Source organism: Otolemur garnettii, unplaced genomic scaffold, assembly GCF_000181295.1.
Source record: "Otolemur garnettii isolate 467f Iridium unplaced genomic scaffold, OtoGar3 scaffold00186, whole genome shotgun sequence".
Taxonomy (NCBI): Eukaryota; Metazoa; Chordata; class Mammalia; order Primates; family Galagidae; genus Otolemur; species Otolemur garnettii.
This window is the reverse complement of record NW_003852581.1, coordinates 191,429-210,812: the sequence shown is the minus strand read 5'-3', so window position 1 is coordinate 210,812 and position 19,384 is coordinate 191,429. Positions and strand designations below refer to the sequence as shown.

The 19,384-nt window shown below is 35.5% G+C and overlaps 1 protein-coding gene across 1 annotated transcript in view; it reads left to right on the top strand.

The window, feature by feature from the left end:
• Positions 1 to 1,133: 1,133 nt before the first annotated feature.
• RPS6KA6 (ribosomal protein S6 kinase A6) overlaps positions 1,134 to 19,384 on the top strand; it is a gene marked incomplete at its 3' end in the record, with an annotated part of 185,692 nt that continues 167,441 nt past the window's right edge. The window contains 1 exon segment of the mRNA XM_023507530.1: positions 1,134 to 1,214. Within this exon segment, the coding sequence (XP_023363298.1) occupies positions 1,134 to 1,214 (81 nt within the window).

The window sequence follows — 19,384 nt, the reverse complement described above, 5'->3', positions numbered from 1 at the left end:
AAGCAGTAAAGCCTCATTTGAAGAAGATAGAAAAATTATAATTATTGTCTCTACAGACCAGATATTCTTGAAGCAAGGTAGGGGAAAGGTTAGCTTCAGACATCCTGTCTTTGTTGCCACAGTAGAGTTGAGTAAGTGCGTGTGCGTGTGTGAACACTGCAGTTCATCAATAGGGTAAGGACAAGCAGAGGTGGGGGGTAGACAGCACAGATATACTCATTTCTTTCACATGTATTTTCTCCTGCCTGTGACTTCAAGGAAGCTAATGTACAACGGACTAAAATCTCTTCACTAGTATTTGTCACTAAATACCAAAATGGGCGTGGTTCAGCTTATAGGACACCTGCTCTTCTTAAGCCAAGCAGATATTTCAGGAGTCCTCCCCTGACACTGACTCTTCAAGAGCTTGGGAGGGTCCCCCAGTATTCTCATCGTTTTCGGGAATCCTTACCCCCCCAAGACTGCTTGGTAGACACTAGAGGCCCTGCTGAGCATGTGTGAAGAACGCCGCGCATGCTCCGTGGAGTGGGCAAGTTGACCGAGGCGCTAGCAGTGGCTATTACTAGGCTTCACCCGCCTCGGCCGCCCAGCCCATCCCGTCCACTCCCCTCTATCCCAGCCTCCACCATGCGGTCCCCCGCGTCCGCCACGCCCAATTTTCCCACCCCCCTTCACCCCAGGGAATGGAATCTCCATTGACGTTTGGGTGACGCCTCAGTGCAGTAGCTGTGATGGTGGTTGGGGGTGGGTTCCAGGCGCCGAACAGGTAACGCAGCCACTGCCGCCATATTGCCGGAGTTGGGGGCCGAGAGGGGCCCAAGGAAGCGGGGTGGTGGTGGGGAGTCACTGCTGAGCTGCCGTCGCGGCGGTGGCAGAGAGAGTGGTGAGCTTGAGCTGAGCCAAGCGGCAGCTCTCAGAGAGGTAGCACGAAGTTGTCTTCTCTATGGGAAGAAGCAGCCAAAGGCAGCGGTGGCGACCTCCAGCTTTCTGCCTCTAAGGTATCGGGCGGCTAGGGTAGCGGTCACTGTAGGCGGAGCTGGGGATTAGCGGAGGTAGCGGGCCAGTTCAATTAGACGGAATGTACGGCCTTGCTAGCGGTTGGCAGCTCCTGTTTGAGAGCTCCTGAAGGAGCAATGCTACTGTTCGCTCCTGAGGACGAACCTTGGGACCAAGAAATGGAGGTGTTCAGCAGCGGCAGCGGAAACGGGAGCGAGGTTAGTGTGGTGGCCAGGATGGGCTGGAGCCACTCCCCCTTCTTCTTCTTAGGACCTTGGTCAGGGCCCAGAGTGAAGGGGCTTGGGCCTGGGGAGCTGGGCGTCGGGGCAACTGCCTTGAGGCTGCTCCAACCGAGTTTTCGCTGGAGAGCAGCGGGGACCGAAGGGCGGGCTCTGCTGTGCGGAATGAAGACAGCTGGAGCCTGGGCTCGGCCTTGGGTGGAACGTCTGCTTCACTGGCCATGCCAGAGTTGCTGTCTGTGACTTAAGTGTCTTTGCTTTCTGGCCAGAAGTTGGACTCAGGGAAGCGCAAGGTGCCGCCCCTGAGTCTGTTCGTCCCTCTTTGTCAGCCTTTCTCAGTTGCTCACTGGGAATACTTCAGGGGAGAGCTGCGAACGAACTCCAACTCACGTTGAGCCCTGAGCGCTTTAGGAATCCAGCCCTACAAAAACCATAGCAAGGAGACTAAGTAACTCGGTACATTTGCATATAGGGACCAGCGTACCCTCGTAACTCAGCTTTTTCATTTCTCTGTGGCTTGATAATTATTTGTAAGGACTCAAGTCATGATGAACTGGCAACTTATTTCCAGTCGCCAGGTTTCAGGTAATGTTCTGCGGCTTCCTCTGTAGTCCCCTTGGTTCTACTGTCCTCTTCCTACTCCCCATCTCTTTCCCCGGCCGCTGTTCCCGCCCCTTTTGTTCTGTAAAAGACAAAGCAAAGCAATCCTCAGCCCTTGTAAGAGGAATCTTTAGTAAGACTTAGGAAGGAAAGTTCAACTAAAATATTTTGGTTATACTCTCCTCCCACTGTTCTTACTTCTGAAACTGTTCTGGCTGGGCTTTGGTCAGCTGTGCTGTGAAAACTTTCATGTGCACAGGTACTTTGTTTTTATTGTTAAAAATCGGGCAGCATTTAAACACAAAACGTGTCTTTTGCGATAGAAAGTTAAATCCTTTTATGATAACTTAATCGACTGCATACTACTCCAGTAGAGGCCATCACACACCTCCTCAAAATAGTTGCTGAATGTCAAATTGATTCACAGTAGGATATTTTGAGTTAAGACTCAGATCTTTAACATGCCAAGGGTGCAACTTTGTCTTCAAGTACTTGCCCCAACCTTTTTTTATTATTATTATTAAATGATAGCTGTATACATTAATGCAAACATGGGGTACAGTGTAGTGTTTTCATATACAATTTGAAATACTTTCATCAAGCTGGTTAACATAGATTTCGTGTCATTTGCTTAGTCATTGTGTCAAAACATTTATATTCTTGCCCCAACCTTTAAGAATATGCTTGAACTGTTGTATATTTACCTTACTCTTTTTTCTTTCTTTAAAAAAAAATTTAAACAAAACTGTTTTTAATATTAGATTCTGGAATAACATGTAACAAGAAATTAAATTGAAATAAATTCAGAAGTACTTGAAAGTTGAACCCTCTATACTTAACAAAAAAGATTGTGTTAGTAGCAATACTGAAAACGTTTTAATATTCTACATCTCTTAAGAATGGGACCATTCCTATGGTTCATATTACAAGAGTACATATCAATTCTATTAAGTATAGAGTATAAATGTCTTAACACAATAATTAAGTAAATGAGGTGAAGGCTATATTAAGTAGTTTGATGTAAGCATTCCGACTTGTATTTAAAATCAGCACATTATAACCCATAAATGCATTAACATATACATGATCTATGTGCTTATGAATCAATAATAAAAAGTCTAAAATAATGTTGTTCTATTATAAAAGAATGGGATAAATAAGGAGAAATTCCATTTCTACTTGAAATGTAGGAATGCTAACTGCGCAATTTTTCCAGCAAGTCTGCTGAAGAAGAAAGGAATTTTATTCATCAGTGAAATCTATTGATTTAGTCACAGGCGTTTAGTTTACAAAAAATAGTTAAATGCTCTGATATAAGGATGGGATGGGAGGTGGGGAGCCTTTTGCATGGCTACTATTTTATTTGTTAATTTTAAATGCCTTATGTTTTAAATTGTAATTATCACATGTATGGTTATTTTTATTGTTTGCAGTATGTTTTAGGTATTGTAGAGATTTAACAATGGGTCTCTCTACCTCAGCAATTTGGAAAAATACTCCAGTGGAAATTGTTAATCCCTAAGAAGTAAAACGAAAGGTGAAGGTAATGTGGTGAAGATAGTATTTCTGCCTTCTTTCTCTAAAACAGTTATGATTATTAGTATTAACACTGCAAGTGACTTAATTAAAATATTATAGATGAAAACTACATGTTACATTTGGGCAGAAGTCACCCTAGATTAGGAGTTTTGTTTTTTAATTATATTATTTTGATAAGAAGAAAATGATTTTATTTTTGAGAATTGATATTAATTTTAATTAATTGATTAATCAATTGCTTAATTGATTTTAATTTTAATTCCTGTTTGTTGATCTTGGCTTTAAAAATGCTAACTTTAAGTAAGAGCTTTACAACCCTCAATCATGATAGTTAGTATAACTAAGAATGTTTTCATTGTAGAATATATATTTTTAAAATGGCTGGAATTCTTAAAATATTAGGTAAGAATCCATTAACTTTAATGTCAAAGGGAATAATTTCTTTCAGTTTGTATGTGTGAATCCTGATAAGATTAAAGATTATAGACACTACCATATATTCTGGAATCATTTATATCTTTTACCTATCTCTACCTTGCTTAGTTCATCAAGAGAGCTAATCATTATCTTGTTGTTCCATAATAAGTCCAACCAATGGTGTAGCTCCTTTCTTGGGCAATATTGTTTCAATACCAGCCCTCTTATAGTCATTATCATCTATAATTTTGAAGAGGAAATACAAGATATTTTTCTTCTTTCTGTAATTTCTTTCTTGGTCATTGTATTTGGCAGCAGTTCTGAAGATTTGGTAAGTGTGGGGCTGGCTGGGTGTGGTGGCTCAAGCCTATAATCCTGTTATTCTGGAAGGCCAAGACAGGTGGATTGCTTGAGCTCAGAAGTTCAAGACTAGTGAGAGCAAGTGTGAAACTCTATTTCTACTAAAAATAGAAAAAAAATAACCAGGTATGGTGGCACATACCTGTAGTCTCAACTACTCTGGAGTCTGAGGCAAGAGGATTACTTGAGCACAAGGATTTGAGGTTGCTAAGAGCTATGATGCTATAGTCCTACCCAGGGTGATAGAGTGATACTCTGTCTCAAAAAAGAAAAAAAATACCCATGCATGTTTTTTTTCCAAGGATTATTTACTATTCGTGCTGATATATATATTTTTTCTTTTGTATTTTCTTCTTTTTTTTTGGTGGGAAAAGAGTTGGATAGGAAATAGATTTAAAACCAAGGTTTATCTGTCTTGCAGATAATGGAAGTTTTTCCTGAAGTGCTCTGGAGGGATTTTATATAAATGATTTCACTTCAAGATTTTAACCTGTTATTTTGACATTTAAAGCAGTTGTTGTACCTGTGTTGTGGGAGGGGAGAATGGAGAGGGAAGGAGAGGGCAACGTTTTGGGTGAATAGTTACTTGTTCTTTGCTTCTTTTCACAAAGTATTTGAGATAGTTTATGGGAAATACAATCTAATAACAAACTATTTTGATATTTAGGGTAAAACAAAACATAAAGTAAGGGATGTATGGAAAGGGTGGAGAATGGGAGTGGAAGATGAAATAGAACACAAGTAAGTAGTCTCCAAGGTTCTACTACATTTAAAAATATATAGTTGAATTGTATATTTGGCCTTGATTTTTGGGAGGTTGTCTTTCTTAACTCTTATGTGTATTAGATTTAACTTGGAGATTTAAAAAAATTATACTAGGGCTCTACTCATAGAAATTCAGATTTAACTGATCTTGAGTGGGGGATCTGGGCATCGTTCCTCAGATGATCATGATGTTGGCAAGGGATAAAAACCAAAGTTCTAGGCCAAAGTAAAAAGATGTACTCATGTAGTTATTGTTGTTCAAACAGAACAATACAAATGCATATCAGTCTTTAAGCTACCAATTGATCTACAATAAACTTTCTCTGTGTTTTATCCTATGATTATTTTAAGATGTGACTCTCAAAGGAGGGTGCATGAGCTGTGTTGTGTGCTCTTACTCTTTACTTTTGAGGAATTTGCTTTTCCATTAGAGTTAAGCCAAAATTTTAGTGGTCTAGCTGATTTTGATATAGTTTTGCCATACAATTAGGAGGTTAAGCTTTTGTACCTTATTACTAGCTAAGTAAAAGGACAGTGACTCTGTTTGAATAACAAATATATTACTACAACTCTAAAATATTTTTCAAAGGCTACTGATAATTATCATTAATATGTTACCTCTGTGCCTTTGTGGTTGAAGACAAATTTTAAGAGGAAATATAGCATTTTTGATATCCAATATAAATTTTTTATATGAAAAGATGTGGAATCCATTCCATTTAACAAATGTATTTAAACTTCAGGGAGAAAGAGATGTGTCATTTATTGAACACTATGAAACAGACACTACTAGATGTTTCACATAGTTTACCACATTCAGTTTTATTAACTCTTCAAAAGCATGTTGCTAAGAAAGTGTCTCTTTTACAGATGACAAAGAGACATGTAAAAGAGTGAGAGAGGTGCATCCCTTTGTATATTGCTATCTTCCACCTTAAGGACAACACTGAAAGTAAAGAGAGAATATAGACAAGTTATTGACAATCATATAAGATCAGCAGTCAGATCACTGATTCGGCAGTCAGACAAGTCTACTCAATTTAAACAAAGGTTAGCAAAATCCCAGCAACACTGTTTTTTGGTTTTGGTTTTGGTTTTTTGAAGCTTATTGTAAAATTCATACATAAAAGCACAGGACCTAGAGGTTCTAAAACAAGTTTTTAAAAGAAGAATAAAATTAAAGTAATTGCTCTCTACTGGATGTTAAGATTTACCTTATGTTTAACTGTAATTAAGGCAGTATACTGTTGGTGGAAGGATGAAACATAGATCAGTGGAACAGAAGTGGACCACACAAATGTGTTGAACTAGATTTTGAGAAAAAGGGAAAAACAAAATAAAGGTTAAGATCACTTTCTAAAATCTCAGGAAATTTTAGCTGGAAATTTGCTATTTTTTAAAAGCAGAACTTAAAAATTTATTTGTACTTCCTTACTGAGAACATTTGCTATTTTTTTAAAGTAGAACTTAAAATTCATTTGTATTTCCTTACTTAGAATATTTTATCTTGGTAAAATAGTTTCACTATTTTCAATTATATAGTTGAAATTTGTCATTAACATACAAGTAGGTAAAAAATGGAACATGGATGCTCCTAAAAAACAAAACTTGGAGGAAAGGTGAGTTTATGGGTTTATTAAACTTCTCAGAGAATGAGAATGGACAAAACCTCAGAAAATAACAGAGACAAATTTCATATGAGGGGAAATGTGGACTAAGTATCAGGTTTAAAGTGACTTTTATTTTTTCTTAAATCAACATGAGAGGAATTTGGGTATATGATGAATAAATTATACTAATTGAGGATAGCCATAATTCATAATTCAGAATCAAGCAAAATAGATAAGCCATTAGGTCTTATTTGATAAAAATCTGTTACAAAAATAAATAAAAATAAATAAAAATCTGTTGTGATCATGCTTGTTCAAGTGGGACAATTGAAGTGAAGAATGAATGCTGTCAGAAAAAATTCCATTTCAAACTTATATGCACATATACAGTAAACCACAAAATGATTATGTAGATATATCCTGGAATGACCAAACATACATAGAAATAACTTGTATTTGATTTTATACTGTATTTTACAATTGGAGAAGAGTAACTATACTTTCTGGCCTAATCCTAAAACATTTGTTTTTATCATATGTAGAGAAATTATGTGACAATAAATGAATATTTACAGAAACTCTGAAGGAAAGTCAATATGGATTTTCAGAAATGACAAGATCATTTAGCAACTTCATATCTATGAACAATATTAACTTGATTTGATTCAGTCCTCATGATGTTGAATATAATAGTATTTTTTTGTTGTTGCTGTGTAGTATCCTATTGTTTTAATGTACCGCAATTGGTTAATCTGTTAATCAGTTGGAGGACATTTTCATTATTACCAGCATTTGTTGATTGTGAATAAACCCATTATACACATTTGTGTGCATATTTTAGTTTTAACATAAACTAAATTTTCTTTTATGTTGGGTAAATGCTTATGAATAAGGCTGCTATATGAGAGTCCCAATTTCTTTAAACACTTGTCAGCACTTGTTACTGACAGATTAAATTTTTTTTTTTTTTTTTTTTTTTTGAGACGGAGCCTCAAGCTATCCCCCTGGGTAGAGTGCCGTGGCATCACGCTCACAGCAACCTCCAACTCCTGGGCTCAAGCGAGTCTCCTGCCTCAGGCTGTAGCTGGGACCACAGGCGCCCACCACAACGCCCGGCTATTTTTTGGTTGCAGCCATCATTGTTGTTTGGCGGGCCCGGGCTGGGGATTCGAACCCGCCACCTTAGGTGTACGTGGCTGGCGCCTTAGCCGCTTGAGCCACAGGCGCCGAGCCGACAGATTAAATTTTTAAAAATATTTTAGCCATTTTAATAGGTGTGTAGTGGTATCTAATTATGACTTTAACTTAAATTTCTCTTGTATACTTGTTAATATATTTTCTCTGGTAATCTATCTTTTCAAATTTTTGCTATTTTTTATCATTGAGTTTTGAGAGTTCTTCATATATTCTTGAAAAGTCCTTTATTATGTATTGATTGATTTATAAATATTTTCTCTCATTCTGACATTTTTCCTTTCAATCTCTGATCAAAGACTAAAGGATTTTCATCTTAGTGAAATCCAGATTATCAACTTTTTTCTTTTATGATTCATGCTTTTGGTGTTATATTGGTAAGAAATCTTTGCCTAACTTAAGGCTACAAAAATTGTCTCCTGTTTTCTCCTAGAAGTATTTTAGTTGCATGCATTAACTTAGGCCTTTGATTTATTCCCAGTTTACTTTTATATATGATCAGCAATATAGGTTGAGATCTATGATGTTCAGTTGTTGTGGCACCATTTTTTGAAAAGACTATCTCAGTGCTCCATCAAATTGCCCCTGAATTGCATCAAAAATCATTTTGTCATGAATGTGAAGTTTTCCTAACAATTGTAATGAATTAGACTTACAGAACATTAGAATTGTACTTACTGAGCATAGGTATATGGTGTTAATAAAATGTTTTAGATTCTTTTTATGTAGGGTTTAATGAAGTATTCTTTATTAAAACACAAAATAATTTCTATGGAATATTTGATTGGTAGTCATGAATTTTCAAAATATTGAATGTTCTTAGCCTTTTTGAAAGATGAAGAAACCTAATGGTGCTGTAATCTTTATGTGAACTTTCTCACTCTGCAGTGATACTTTCCCACATTTCTCCTTTCCTGTTTCTGTACATTACCATTAACAATTTGTTTTTATATGCAGTAGCTGGTGGCCTATTAATTGCCTAGTACTAGATATGAAAGCTATAAAACTAAGCTTCAGCCCATATTCTAGAAACTATTTATTTGCCAAGAAAATAGGATCCTGGAATATTTGAGTTTTGTTAATAAACATTAGCATAGACTTGTTTTTTCCTCTCTAAATTTTTGTTTTTAAAACTTAACAAAAATTATACACATTACTTTTGCTCTTAAGAGAATAGTAGTAGTTCTGTGAGAAGCATTTTAACTTGTTTCTCTAAGCCTTAATGATACCAGGTGCCTCATTGCTTTCTATGTGAAAGAGGAATTGTGGAAAAATGTACATTGTGATTGTGATTGTGATTGTATTGAGAATATTGTGCTAATTTAGTAGATTGTTATTCTTAAACTTAAGGAAGAATAACAATTGGCTAACCATCTCAGATTCTTTTGCAACTCAGAACAGCATAGAGGTTTAGAGCAGGGGCCCTGGGCTAGAATACCTGAGTTTAAATCGTGGGTCCTCTGTTTTCTGTATAACCTTGAGAAAACCTTACTTGGTTGCTCTATCTGTAAAAGGGGGATAACAGTAGACCATAGTACATGTAAAGCACTTAGAAGAATGTCTTTTCCTTGTAAGCACTCAGTATATGCTAGTTATTATTACTTCTAAATGTATTACATCTGCAATCTAAATTGCTGACGATTAACTGGTTTCCAAATTAAAAAACAATAATTGCATATTTTTTAATCATCCTATATAAATATGTATTAATATTTATTTTTTGAAGATATTTTATTCACTCGTATATGTTTCTCCTTTTGAACATTTGATTTTCCATGTGGCTAAAAACATTTCATTCTTTCCTGACTGTCTATAGTAAAGATTTTGTATCTTGTGTTTTTTTTTTTTTCCTACAAGAGGACTGTGTTCCTAGAACCTCAATTTTCTATATTCACTGAGCTTCTGTTTTCTTTAGTCTGTTGATTAGCTGATTTTCTCCAATCAGCTTTTTGACAGCAAATATTTATCAGTAGGATGAAAAAAACACATCAAGTAGGATTTGACCTCAATCTGTTGTGCTGTGTAGTAGCTGTTTACTTTTGAACTTTCATACAAACCCATTTTATTATTTTTAAAGTATTTTTTACATTTGTTCTCCATTTTTCCTTAAGTGACAAAAAAATAAAGTAAAATGGTGTCGGATGTTTAGGAACTGTGACTTACTGGGAAAAATAGGTTGTTTTATTCTGTCACTAACTTGGTGTGTGTTTTTAAATTAATCCTTTAGTTTATTCATATATAAAATGGAAATTAATGTGATTGATTATTTTGAGAAGAAAACAATTGTCACGTTTATACTGTTTACCAAGGATAATACAGTTCTCGTTCTTTTCAAAAAAATAGCTAATGATTTAGGTATCCTAGACAAATATTTCTTTTACCCTGATAAATAACTCAATGAACAATTTAAACTTATTTCACACCCCCAAGGTAGTATTTTAATGAAAGTTTATGGATCTCATATTTCTAAGAGGCCAATACAGTGAGAAATACTACTGAAGAATGTCTTGTATGTATATAGATTGTGTATATGTACATTCATCTCTACCACATATAATGCATTTCTTTTTTGAAAGTAAGCTTTCCAAATGCATATATTGTAGCCCATAAGAGACTAGCCAAATGGCCAGTACCTTGACCTTGGGAGCACTTTGGACCTATTCAAAACTATTAAGAAGTCATTATCTCTGACTTGTAGCTAAGCAGAGTAAAAAAAATTTCCACCTCAGCAGAAACCAGGAAAGGTGCTTTTATGTCATTGATCAAAGTTTTAAAAACTCGAATGCTCCACAAATATCTTCTAATGTGTGTATGATATTGATATTCTTAATTCAACTTAGTAGTTACCTAGCAGTAGTATAAGTACTAGTCCCTTTTAAAAGTGTAATACTTACATTGCTTTAAATTGTGTCTAAACATTATTTTGCATGAACTCATTCACTGAATGATTATTAAATGTCTACTGTTTATAAGGTATTGTATAATTTACTAGTTAGGGTTCATTTGGTTATTGCTGTTGTTTTTTACTTAGATAACAAAAACTAATTATTTATTCTTCCATAATCACAAGGAAATGTCTGAACAGAAAGACAATATATATAATGTCACAAATATCAACAAATTTATGCTTATAGAAAGATAATATTTTATAAAAAATATTTCTGGGTTCTTAATGTTTTAATTCTGTACTCCTGCAGCATTACTCATAAATTTGCTGATAGATCTTTTCCACCCTTATTTCTTAAAATATTAATAATTGATTTCTTCCTGTTTAAATAAGGCATCAAGATAATGGAGTCTCAATATGTATGGCAATTCAGTTTGTGCTCTATTCTTGCCTTACATTGGATATCCTTTCTCCTGGAATTATATTATGGAAGTTAGAGAGGATTATTATGTTTGAGAATATGTTATTCTTGCTTTTATTTAGTATTCTTGTACAATCATTTTAAGCCAAATGAGAAAGAGAACTTATTTGTACTAATGAATTGCTTTTGGATTTGGGTCTTTTAGTACCTTGGACTTGCTTAATTGATGTCTAAATGATGAGATTTCTAGAGGTTGCTTTTCTAAGTTAGCAAGTTACCTTTCACGTTGCTAGTGAAAGTTCTGAATTCAGTGATGTTTGATTTTGTGGATACTAATTTGCTGCAGTGTATGCTGCAGTTATGGCAGTTGTCACAATAGCAGTAGAATTTGGAATCTGCATTTATTCTCATTATTTTCATAATGATGTTCAGAAATAGCAAGAAGAACAATGGCTTATGTGATCCATTTTACCAAATGCATGTCCCTGGAAAACATAAGATTGGTTAGATTGGGAAACATAGGGCTTTAATTTTGCCTATTTATTAATTATTTATTTATTTTTTTGAGACAAAGTCTCACTTTGTCACTCTTATTAGAGCAGTAAGGCATTACAGCTCACAGCAACTTCAAACTCTTGGGCTTAAGCGATTCTCTTGCCTCAGCCTCCCAAGTAGCTAGGAGTACCAGCACCCACCACAATTTTTATTTAAAATGTTAGATGCAATATTGCAGAAAGATTGTTAAGGGGATCATGGAGTGGCCATTTTTTTCCCTCGAAATACAGCATATCTGAAGATAGAGAATAATGCTTGAATTAAGGTCGTGTTTCAAAAACTTACTGCCTTGGGTAAGTGTTGAAACTTAAGAATCATTATCTTTTTTAATTTGAGAGAAGCGTAACTGTCATCAACATTGTTTTCGTTTTTATATTCTTAAATTTTACACTCTTTTTGTTATTATTTGGGGGTCATTGAGGGTAAAAATAATTAGGCTATACTGATTGCATTGGTTAGGTAAAGTCCCTGTTATAATTGTGTCCCAGCTCCAAGAGATGCGCCTTAAACCATAACCCCCATCTACCTCCCTCCTTGTGCTCCCCTCTCCCTCATTCCCCTGCCACCCACTTGAAATTCATTTGAGTTTTCTCTTATAAGGGTATGGATTAGATCATCTACTGGCTTCATATTAGAATTAAGTACATTGGATTCTTGCTTCTCCATTCTTATGATACTTTACTAAGAAGAATTTTTCCCAACTCAATCCCGATTAATTCAAAAGATGTAAAGTCTCCATCTTTTTTAATAGGTGAATAGTATTCTGTGATACACATATACCACAATTTGATAATCCATTCCTGCATTGGTGGGCATTTCGGTTGTTTCCACATTTTGGCAATTGTAAATTGTACTGCAGTAAACAGTCTAGTGCAAATGTCTTTATGGTAAAATGATTTTTTCTTCTGGGAATGGGATTGCTATATCAAATGTGAGGTGTAATTTGAGTTTTTTGAGGATTATCCATACTTCCTTCCAAAAAGGTTATATTAGTTTTCAGTCCCACCAGCAGTGTAAAAATGTTCCCTTCTATCTACATCTACACTGGAATATGCAGCTTTGAGACTTTGTGATGTGGGCTATTCGCACTGGGGTTAGATGATATCTCAGAGTGGTTTTGATTTGCATTTCTCTGATCATCAGGGATGATGAGCACTTTTTCAGATGTTTGTTAACCATTCATCTGTGTTCATCAGAGAAGTTTCTATTCATATCACTTACCCAGGGGTAGATGGGATTGTTTACTCTTTTATTGTTGATTAATTTGTACTCTTTGTAGATTTTAATTATCAGCCCTTTGTTAGAGTTATACCATGCAATATCATTTCCCATTCTAAAGGTTGTCTTTTTTGCTTTACTTGTTGTGTCCTTAGCTGAGGAAAAGCGTTTCAGCTTAATTAAGTCCCATTGGTTAATCCTTGCTGTTGTGATGGTCCCTGAAGTCTTCGTCATAAAATCTTTCCCTAGTCCCACATCATCAACAGTTTTCCCCACACTTTCTTCTAAGATTTTTTTTTACCATTTTTTAATGTTAGATTTAAATATTTTATCCATCTTGAGTGAGTTTTGTAAGGGGTGAAAGGTATGAGTCAAGTTTCATTCTTTTACATGTGGTTATCCAGTTCCAGCATTGTTTCTTGAATTGGGATTTATTCAGTGTATATTTTTGTTTGGTTTATTAAAGATGAGATGGCAAGTAGAGACTAGTTTCTGGCTTTGCATTCAATTCCACAGGTGTGTGTCTCTATATTTGTGACAAGTCCATGTTGTTTTGATTACTGTGACTTGTAATATAGTCTTAAGTCTAATAGAGTGATACCTCTGGCTTTGTTTTTATTAGTAAGAATAGCCTTGGTTGTATTTTTTTTCTGGTTTCATAGAAAAAAAATCACTATTTTTTCCAGTTATTCAAAATATGCTGTTGAAATATGCTGTTGGGGATTGAGTTGAATTTGTAGATTGATTTTGGTATAATAGACATTTTAACAATGTTGATTCTTCCCATCCAAAAGCATCGTATGTTCTTTCATTTGTTAATATCTTCTGCAGTTTCTTTTCTTAAGGTTTCATAATTCTCTTTTTAAATTTCCTTAACCTCTTTTGTTAGGTATATTACTAAGTATTTCATTTTCTTTAAGTTACTGTGAATGGAATTGTTTCCTTGATTTAATTCTCAACTTGGCTGTTATTGATGTATACAGAGGCTACTGATATGGGGACATTGATTTTATACCCTGAGGCATTACTGTATGTCCTTATCACTTTCAGGAGTTTTGTGGTTGAGTCTCTGGGGGTTTGTTAGTATAAGATCATATAATCAGCAAAGAGGAAGGTACTGACCTTCTCTGCCCTCATTTGGATGCCTTTTATATACTTTTCTTGCCTGATTACGTTTGCTAGAACTTTTGGCTCGATGTTGAATGATAGTGGTGAAAGGGGACATCCTTGTCTGGTTCCAATTCTCAATGAAAAAGCTTTCATTCAGTTTTACTCCATTCAGTATGTTATTAGCAGTGGGTTTGTCATAGATAGCTTTACTCAGCTTAATAAGTATTCCACCTATGCCTATTTTCTCAAGTGTTCTTGTTAGAAAAGGATGCTGAATTTTGTCAAATGCTTTTTCTGCATCTATTGAGAGGATCATATCATTTTCATTTTTGCTTCTGTTGATATGGTGTAATACATTTATGGATTTGCATATGTTAAAGCAGCTTCTGTCCCTTAGATGAAGCCCACTTTATTGTGATGTATAATTTTTTTAATGTGTCACTGCAGTCTATTAGCTAAGATTTTGTTGAGTATTTTTACATTGATAATAGTTAGTGAAAGTGGTCTTTGGTTTTCTTTTTAGTTGTGTCCTTTCCTGGTTGGAATCATGGTGATGTTTGCTTCATAGAACTTTTTAGGAAAAAGTTCCTTCCTTCACAGTATAGATGTAAGGTCATCTTTGAAGATGTGAAGGGATCTGGTTGTGGTTTTTTTTTTTTTTTTTTATTTTGAAGCTTTTTTATTGTTTCTGCAATCTCAGTGCCCGGTATTGGTCTGTTCAAGAGATCTATTTCTTCCTGCTTAAGTCTAGGGAGATGGTATGGTTCAAGGTATTAGTCCATTTCCTCCCTATTGTCAAATTTCTGGACATAGATTTTTTGGTAGTATTCAGAAACAATCTCTTGTGTCTCTGTGTTATAAGTTATTATTTCCCCCTTTTCATGTCTGATTGAGGGTATTAAAGATTTTGCTTTCTATTTCTGTTTCATTTGGCCAATGGTTAATCAATTTTATTTATCTTTTGAAGGAACTATCTTTTTTGTTTGATTAATTTTCTGAATGATTGAATGATTATTTTCAATTTCATTTATTTCTCATTTAGTTTTGGTTATTTCTTCTAGATTTGGGATTGGATTGTTCTTCCTTTTCCATTTCTTTAAGATTATTCATTGGATTGTTGATGTGTTCACTTTCTGTTTTTCAGATGTAGGCTTCTAATGCAATAAATTTACCTCTTATAACTGCTTTACACTGTCACACAGGTTTTGGTAGCTTGTGTCTTAATTGTTATTCTCTAGGAAGTAACGATTTCCTTTTTTCATTGCTTCCCAAACCCAGCTGTCATTCAGATTAAGGTTGTTTAGTTTCCACGCCTTTGTGTGGATATGAAAATTTCTGTTGGAGTTAATTTCCACCTTTATTGCCTTGTGGTATGGCAAGATACAAGGTATATTTTGAGTTCTTTTAATTTTTTGAGGTTTGATTTGTATCATAGTATATGATGTATTTTGGATAATGTTCTATGTGCTGACAAGAAAATTCTATATTCTTTAACTTTGGGATAGAGTGTTCTGTATAATTCTATTAAGCACAGTTGTTCTAGGGTCATATTTAAGTCCCTTGTATCTTGTTTAGTTTCTGTTTAGAGGATCTGTCCAGTTCTCTAAGAGGAGTCTTAAAGTTCCCTACTATTACGATGTTATGGGCTGTCATATTGCTCAGACTAATAAAGTTCTGTTTCATAAATCTGGGAGCATTTAAGTTGGGTGCATGAATATTTATAATTGATATGTCTTCTTGTTGTGTTGTTCCCTTGACTGATACGAAGTGTTCAGCTTTGTCTTTTTTTACTTTAGTTGCTTTAAATCAGGGTTCCTCAAACTTTTTAAACAGGGAGCCAGTTCACTGTCCTTCAGACCGTTGGAGGGCTGAACTGCAGGCCCCAGGATGAGTCAGCTGCTAAGCAGGACGGGTAGTGGTGGCAGCAAAAACACCCAGTGGGTCAGATAAATGTCCTAGGTGGACTGCATGTGGCCCACAGGCTGTAGTTTGAGGACGCCTGCTTTAAATCCATTTGTATCTGAAAATAAGATTTCCATTTGCCTGAAAAGTTGCTTTCCATGGCTTAATCCTGAGTCTTACTGTCCTTCAAGATAGGTGTGTTTCCTGCAGGAACAAACTGGATGGCTTGTGATTTTTTTCTTTAATACAGTCAGCCATCTTGTGCATCTTCAGTGGGAAATTGAAGTCATTAACATTTATTGAGAGAATTGTAAGTGTGGTGGTGTTCTATTCATCTTATTTTGTGAAAGTCTATTACTTAATTTTACCTTTTGTGTTATTGCAGAAGCTAGATTTTATCCTTTAGTTTCTTGGTGTTTAGTTTGCTGGTGGTATATTGTGATGGTCAGTATGTAGAATAAGTCTAAGTATTTCCTGTAGAGGTGTTCTTATTGTGGCAAACATCCTCAATGTTTGCATATCAGTAAAAGATTTGATTTCTCTATCAATTTTAAAGCTTAGTTTAGTAGGATACATAATTCTGGGCTGAAAATTGTTTTGTTCAAGTAAGTTAAAGGTAAATGACCATTCTGTTTGGGCTTGAAAAGTTTCATTTGAGAATCTGCAGTTTCCCTAATGTATTTGCCCTTGTAGGTCAATTGGCACTTAACCCTGGTTACTTGCAAAATTTTATCTTTCCTTTTGACTTTGGACAAGTTCATGACAATGTGTCTTGGAGAAGCTCTGTTTGAGTTGAGACAACTTGGGGTTCAACATCCCTCTAAACAGAGTCGGTTGGCATATTTGGTGATACATGAGAAATTTATATTTATGATATATTCTTGTAGGGCTTCCGTTCCTCTAGGGTGTTTTTCTTCCTCTTCTGGGATACCTATAACTTGTATATTTTGACAGTTCATTAAGTCCCATAATTCTCTTAGTGAACATTTTGCTTTCTCTCTCTTTTATTCTGTCTTTTTAACTGCCTGAGTTAGCTCAAGTGCTTTGTCCTCTACCTCTGAGATTCTTTCTTTCACCTGGCTAATCTGTTATTGATACTTCCTACTGCATTTTTAAGTTCCCTTATTGACTGCTTCAATTCCTTAAGCTCCTCTATGTTTTTTCTTTTTTTCTGTTGGTTTGGATTTTATTGAGAATTTTTTTCTTTTTTTTTTTATTAAGTCATTGGTACATAGATCATGAATACATCTATGCCATTGTGCGATTCAATGTGTTAATTATTTGTACAAATTGGAGTGCTTACATCCTACTAATTAGCATAGCCATCACCTCATTTACCCAATTACAGTGTTAAGACATTTGTATTCTACACCTGATACATCCAACTTGTGCTTGCAATGTGCTTTGTAAGTGTGGTCCTACTATTAACCCTCTCTCTATCGACCCACCCCTCCCTTCCCCTTCCCCAACCCTTCTCTCCTTCATCCGGGGCTATAGTTGTGATTCATCTTTCACATGAAAGTGTGATTATAAATTGGTTTCATAGTAGTACTGGGTACATTGGATTTTTTTATGTCTTTTCTTTATTCTTCATATCGTTCATCTCTTATTTGATTCTGTTTTTTAGATTTCCTTTTGGCAATTTTAAACTTTCTTAGAAATTTCTTTCATTGTTTTTGCCATCCATATTTTTAAATTGTTTTTCTGTTATTTCTCATATTTCTTTATAGGTGGAATCCTGTGCAGTATTTACCTCATGATCTCTTGGGTGAGGAGTTTCCTCTGTTCTGGTTTTTCATGTTGCCAAGATTTCTCTGCTGTTTCTTTCTCAAGAAGTGTTTTCTTTTTGTGTGTTTCTTTGCTCTACTTTTTTTCTTTTACTTACTTCCACCTGCTCTTTTAGTTACTGTACCTCTGACCTAATATGTTGAAGTGTTCTTTTGTTATAGGACCGAAAGGAAGAGAAGAGTGAAGAGCAAGAAGGGGGAAAAGAGAAACAAAGAGAAAGAAAAAAAGGAAAGGTGGAGTAAAAGGGAAGAGTGACAAAAAAAAAATGAGAAACAGAAAGAGAGATGAAGGAGTAATAATAGTGTATAATAGGGTACTTTGACCCACACACACCAATGCCAATCTCTGGATGGCTGGCTTGGGTGGGTCCCTTGACTTCAGAAGCTGATTGCCAGCCTGAGCAGACATAGTACCCCACCCACCTCCATCAAATAGTGAAGAAAAGCAAAAATACTATAAACTAAATCAAAACAAACTTACAAAAAAACTTACAGGATAAAATTGTGGGGCAGAACAGAATAATGGGGCAGAGAAAGGAAAAATGGACCTCTTGTTTTCACTGAAGGAAACAATGATAAATTATAAATACAATAGAAAAGAGAAGAAAATAAAAAAATCCAAAAAATTAGGTGGAAAAAAGTTTTAAAATATTTTAACTATACACAGACACACACAAATATATGTGTGTATATATATATATGCATATATATAATCATCCACATATATGCATACATAGATGTGTATATATGCATACACATTATATACAAGACTGGAAGCTTGTCTTGCTGAGGAGAGTTGGTGCTATCTTCTTGACTTCTTTGCCCTCAATTCTCCCAGGGTTGGAAGCCTGAAGCTCTCCTCAGCTGGCTTAATGGACATGCCTTGACCTTTCCAAACCATGTACCCTGGCCTTCCAGTGGCTTTTCCAGGAAGTTGTGTGTCACTTAAATCTACCCCCAAATGACTTCCCCACTTATCAGACATGTTAGGCCCAGCCTCACACTAGGACCATGAGAGTCCAGCCCACAAAGTAGCTTTCCCACAATGGCTGCTGCACCTGGCCTGCAGCCAAAGAATGAAAGGTCTAGCTCTGTGCAGTGACTTGGCCCTGCCCCCTGGGCGCTGTTTAAAATCACTTCCTTGCTTGCCCAGCCTCACTCAGGGTAACTCAACCAAGTGCTCACGTCAAAAACAAACAAACAACCAAAAAAACCTGCATGGCAGCCAGGGCAGCCCTTCTATCTGTAAACTGTTGCGACTACTGCACCTGTGGCCTCTACTGGCTTGCAAGTACTTGCCCTTATGCCAGTTCTGCACTGTTTCCGTCAGTCATCTTGAAGTCTCCTGCTGCTTCTATGTACCCCAAAAGGAATGTTTCTGGGTAAAGCCCACAAGCCAGAGGTGCCTGGAGTCTTTTCTCCCCAATGTCACCATGCATGGCTGCAAAGAAGCTGTCTCTAGTCCACCATCTTGCTCTACCCAAATTCTGTACTCTTTAAATTCAGTGTACCTGACAATTTTGTATTAAATATCTATAACATTTAGTATGACAAAAATAAAAATGATTTAGGTAAATTTTGCCATTTCCAAAAAGTAAACTAAATATTCTTACCTTTTAGTCTCTGATTTGTATTATTAACTTCTAAAACCTAATGTACTTTTCTTCCTGTTTTCAGGGAGGTGTACTTTCAAGATTCTTCCAGTAAAGTTCTGGTTATCTTATTAGTATCAAAATTCACTGCAAAACAAGAACACATTTTACTAGGTTTTTTCTTTTTTAAAA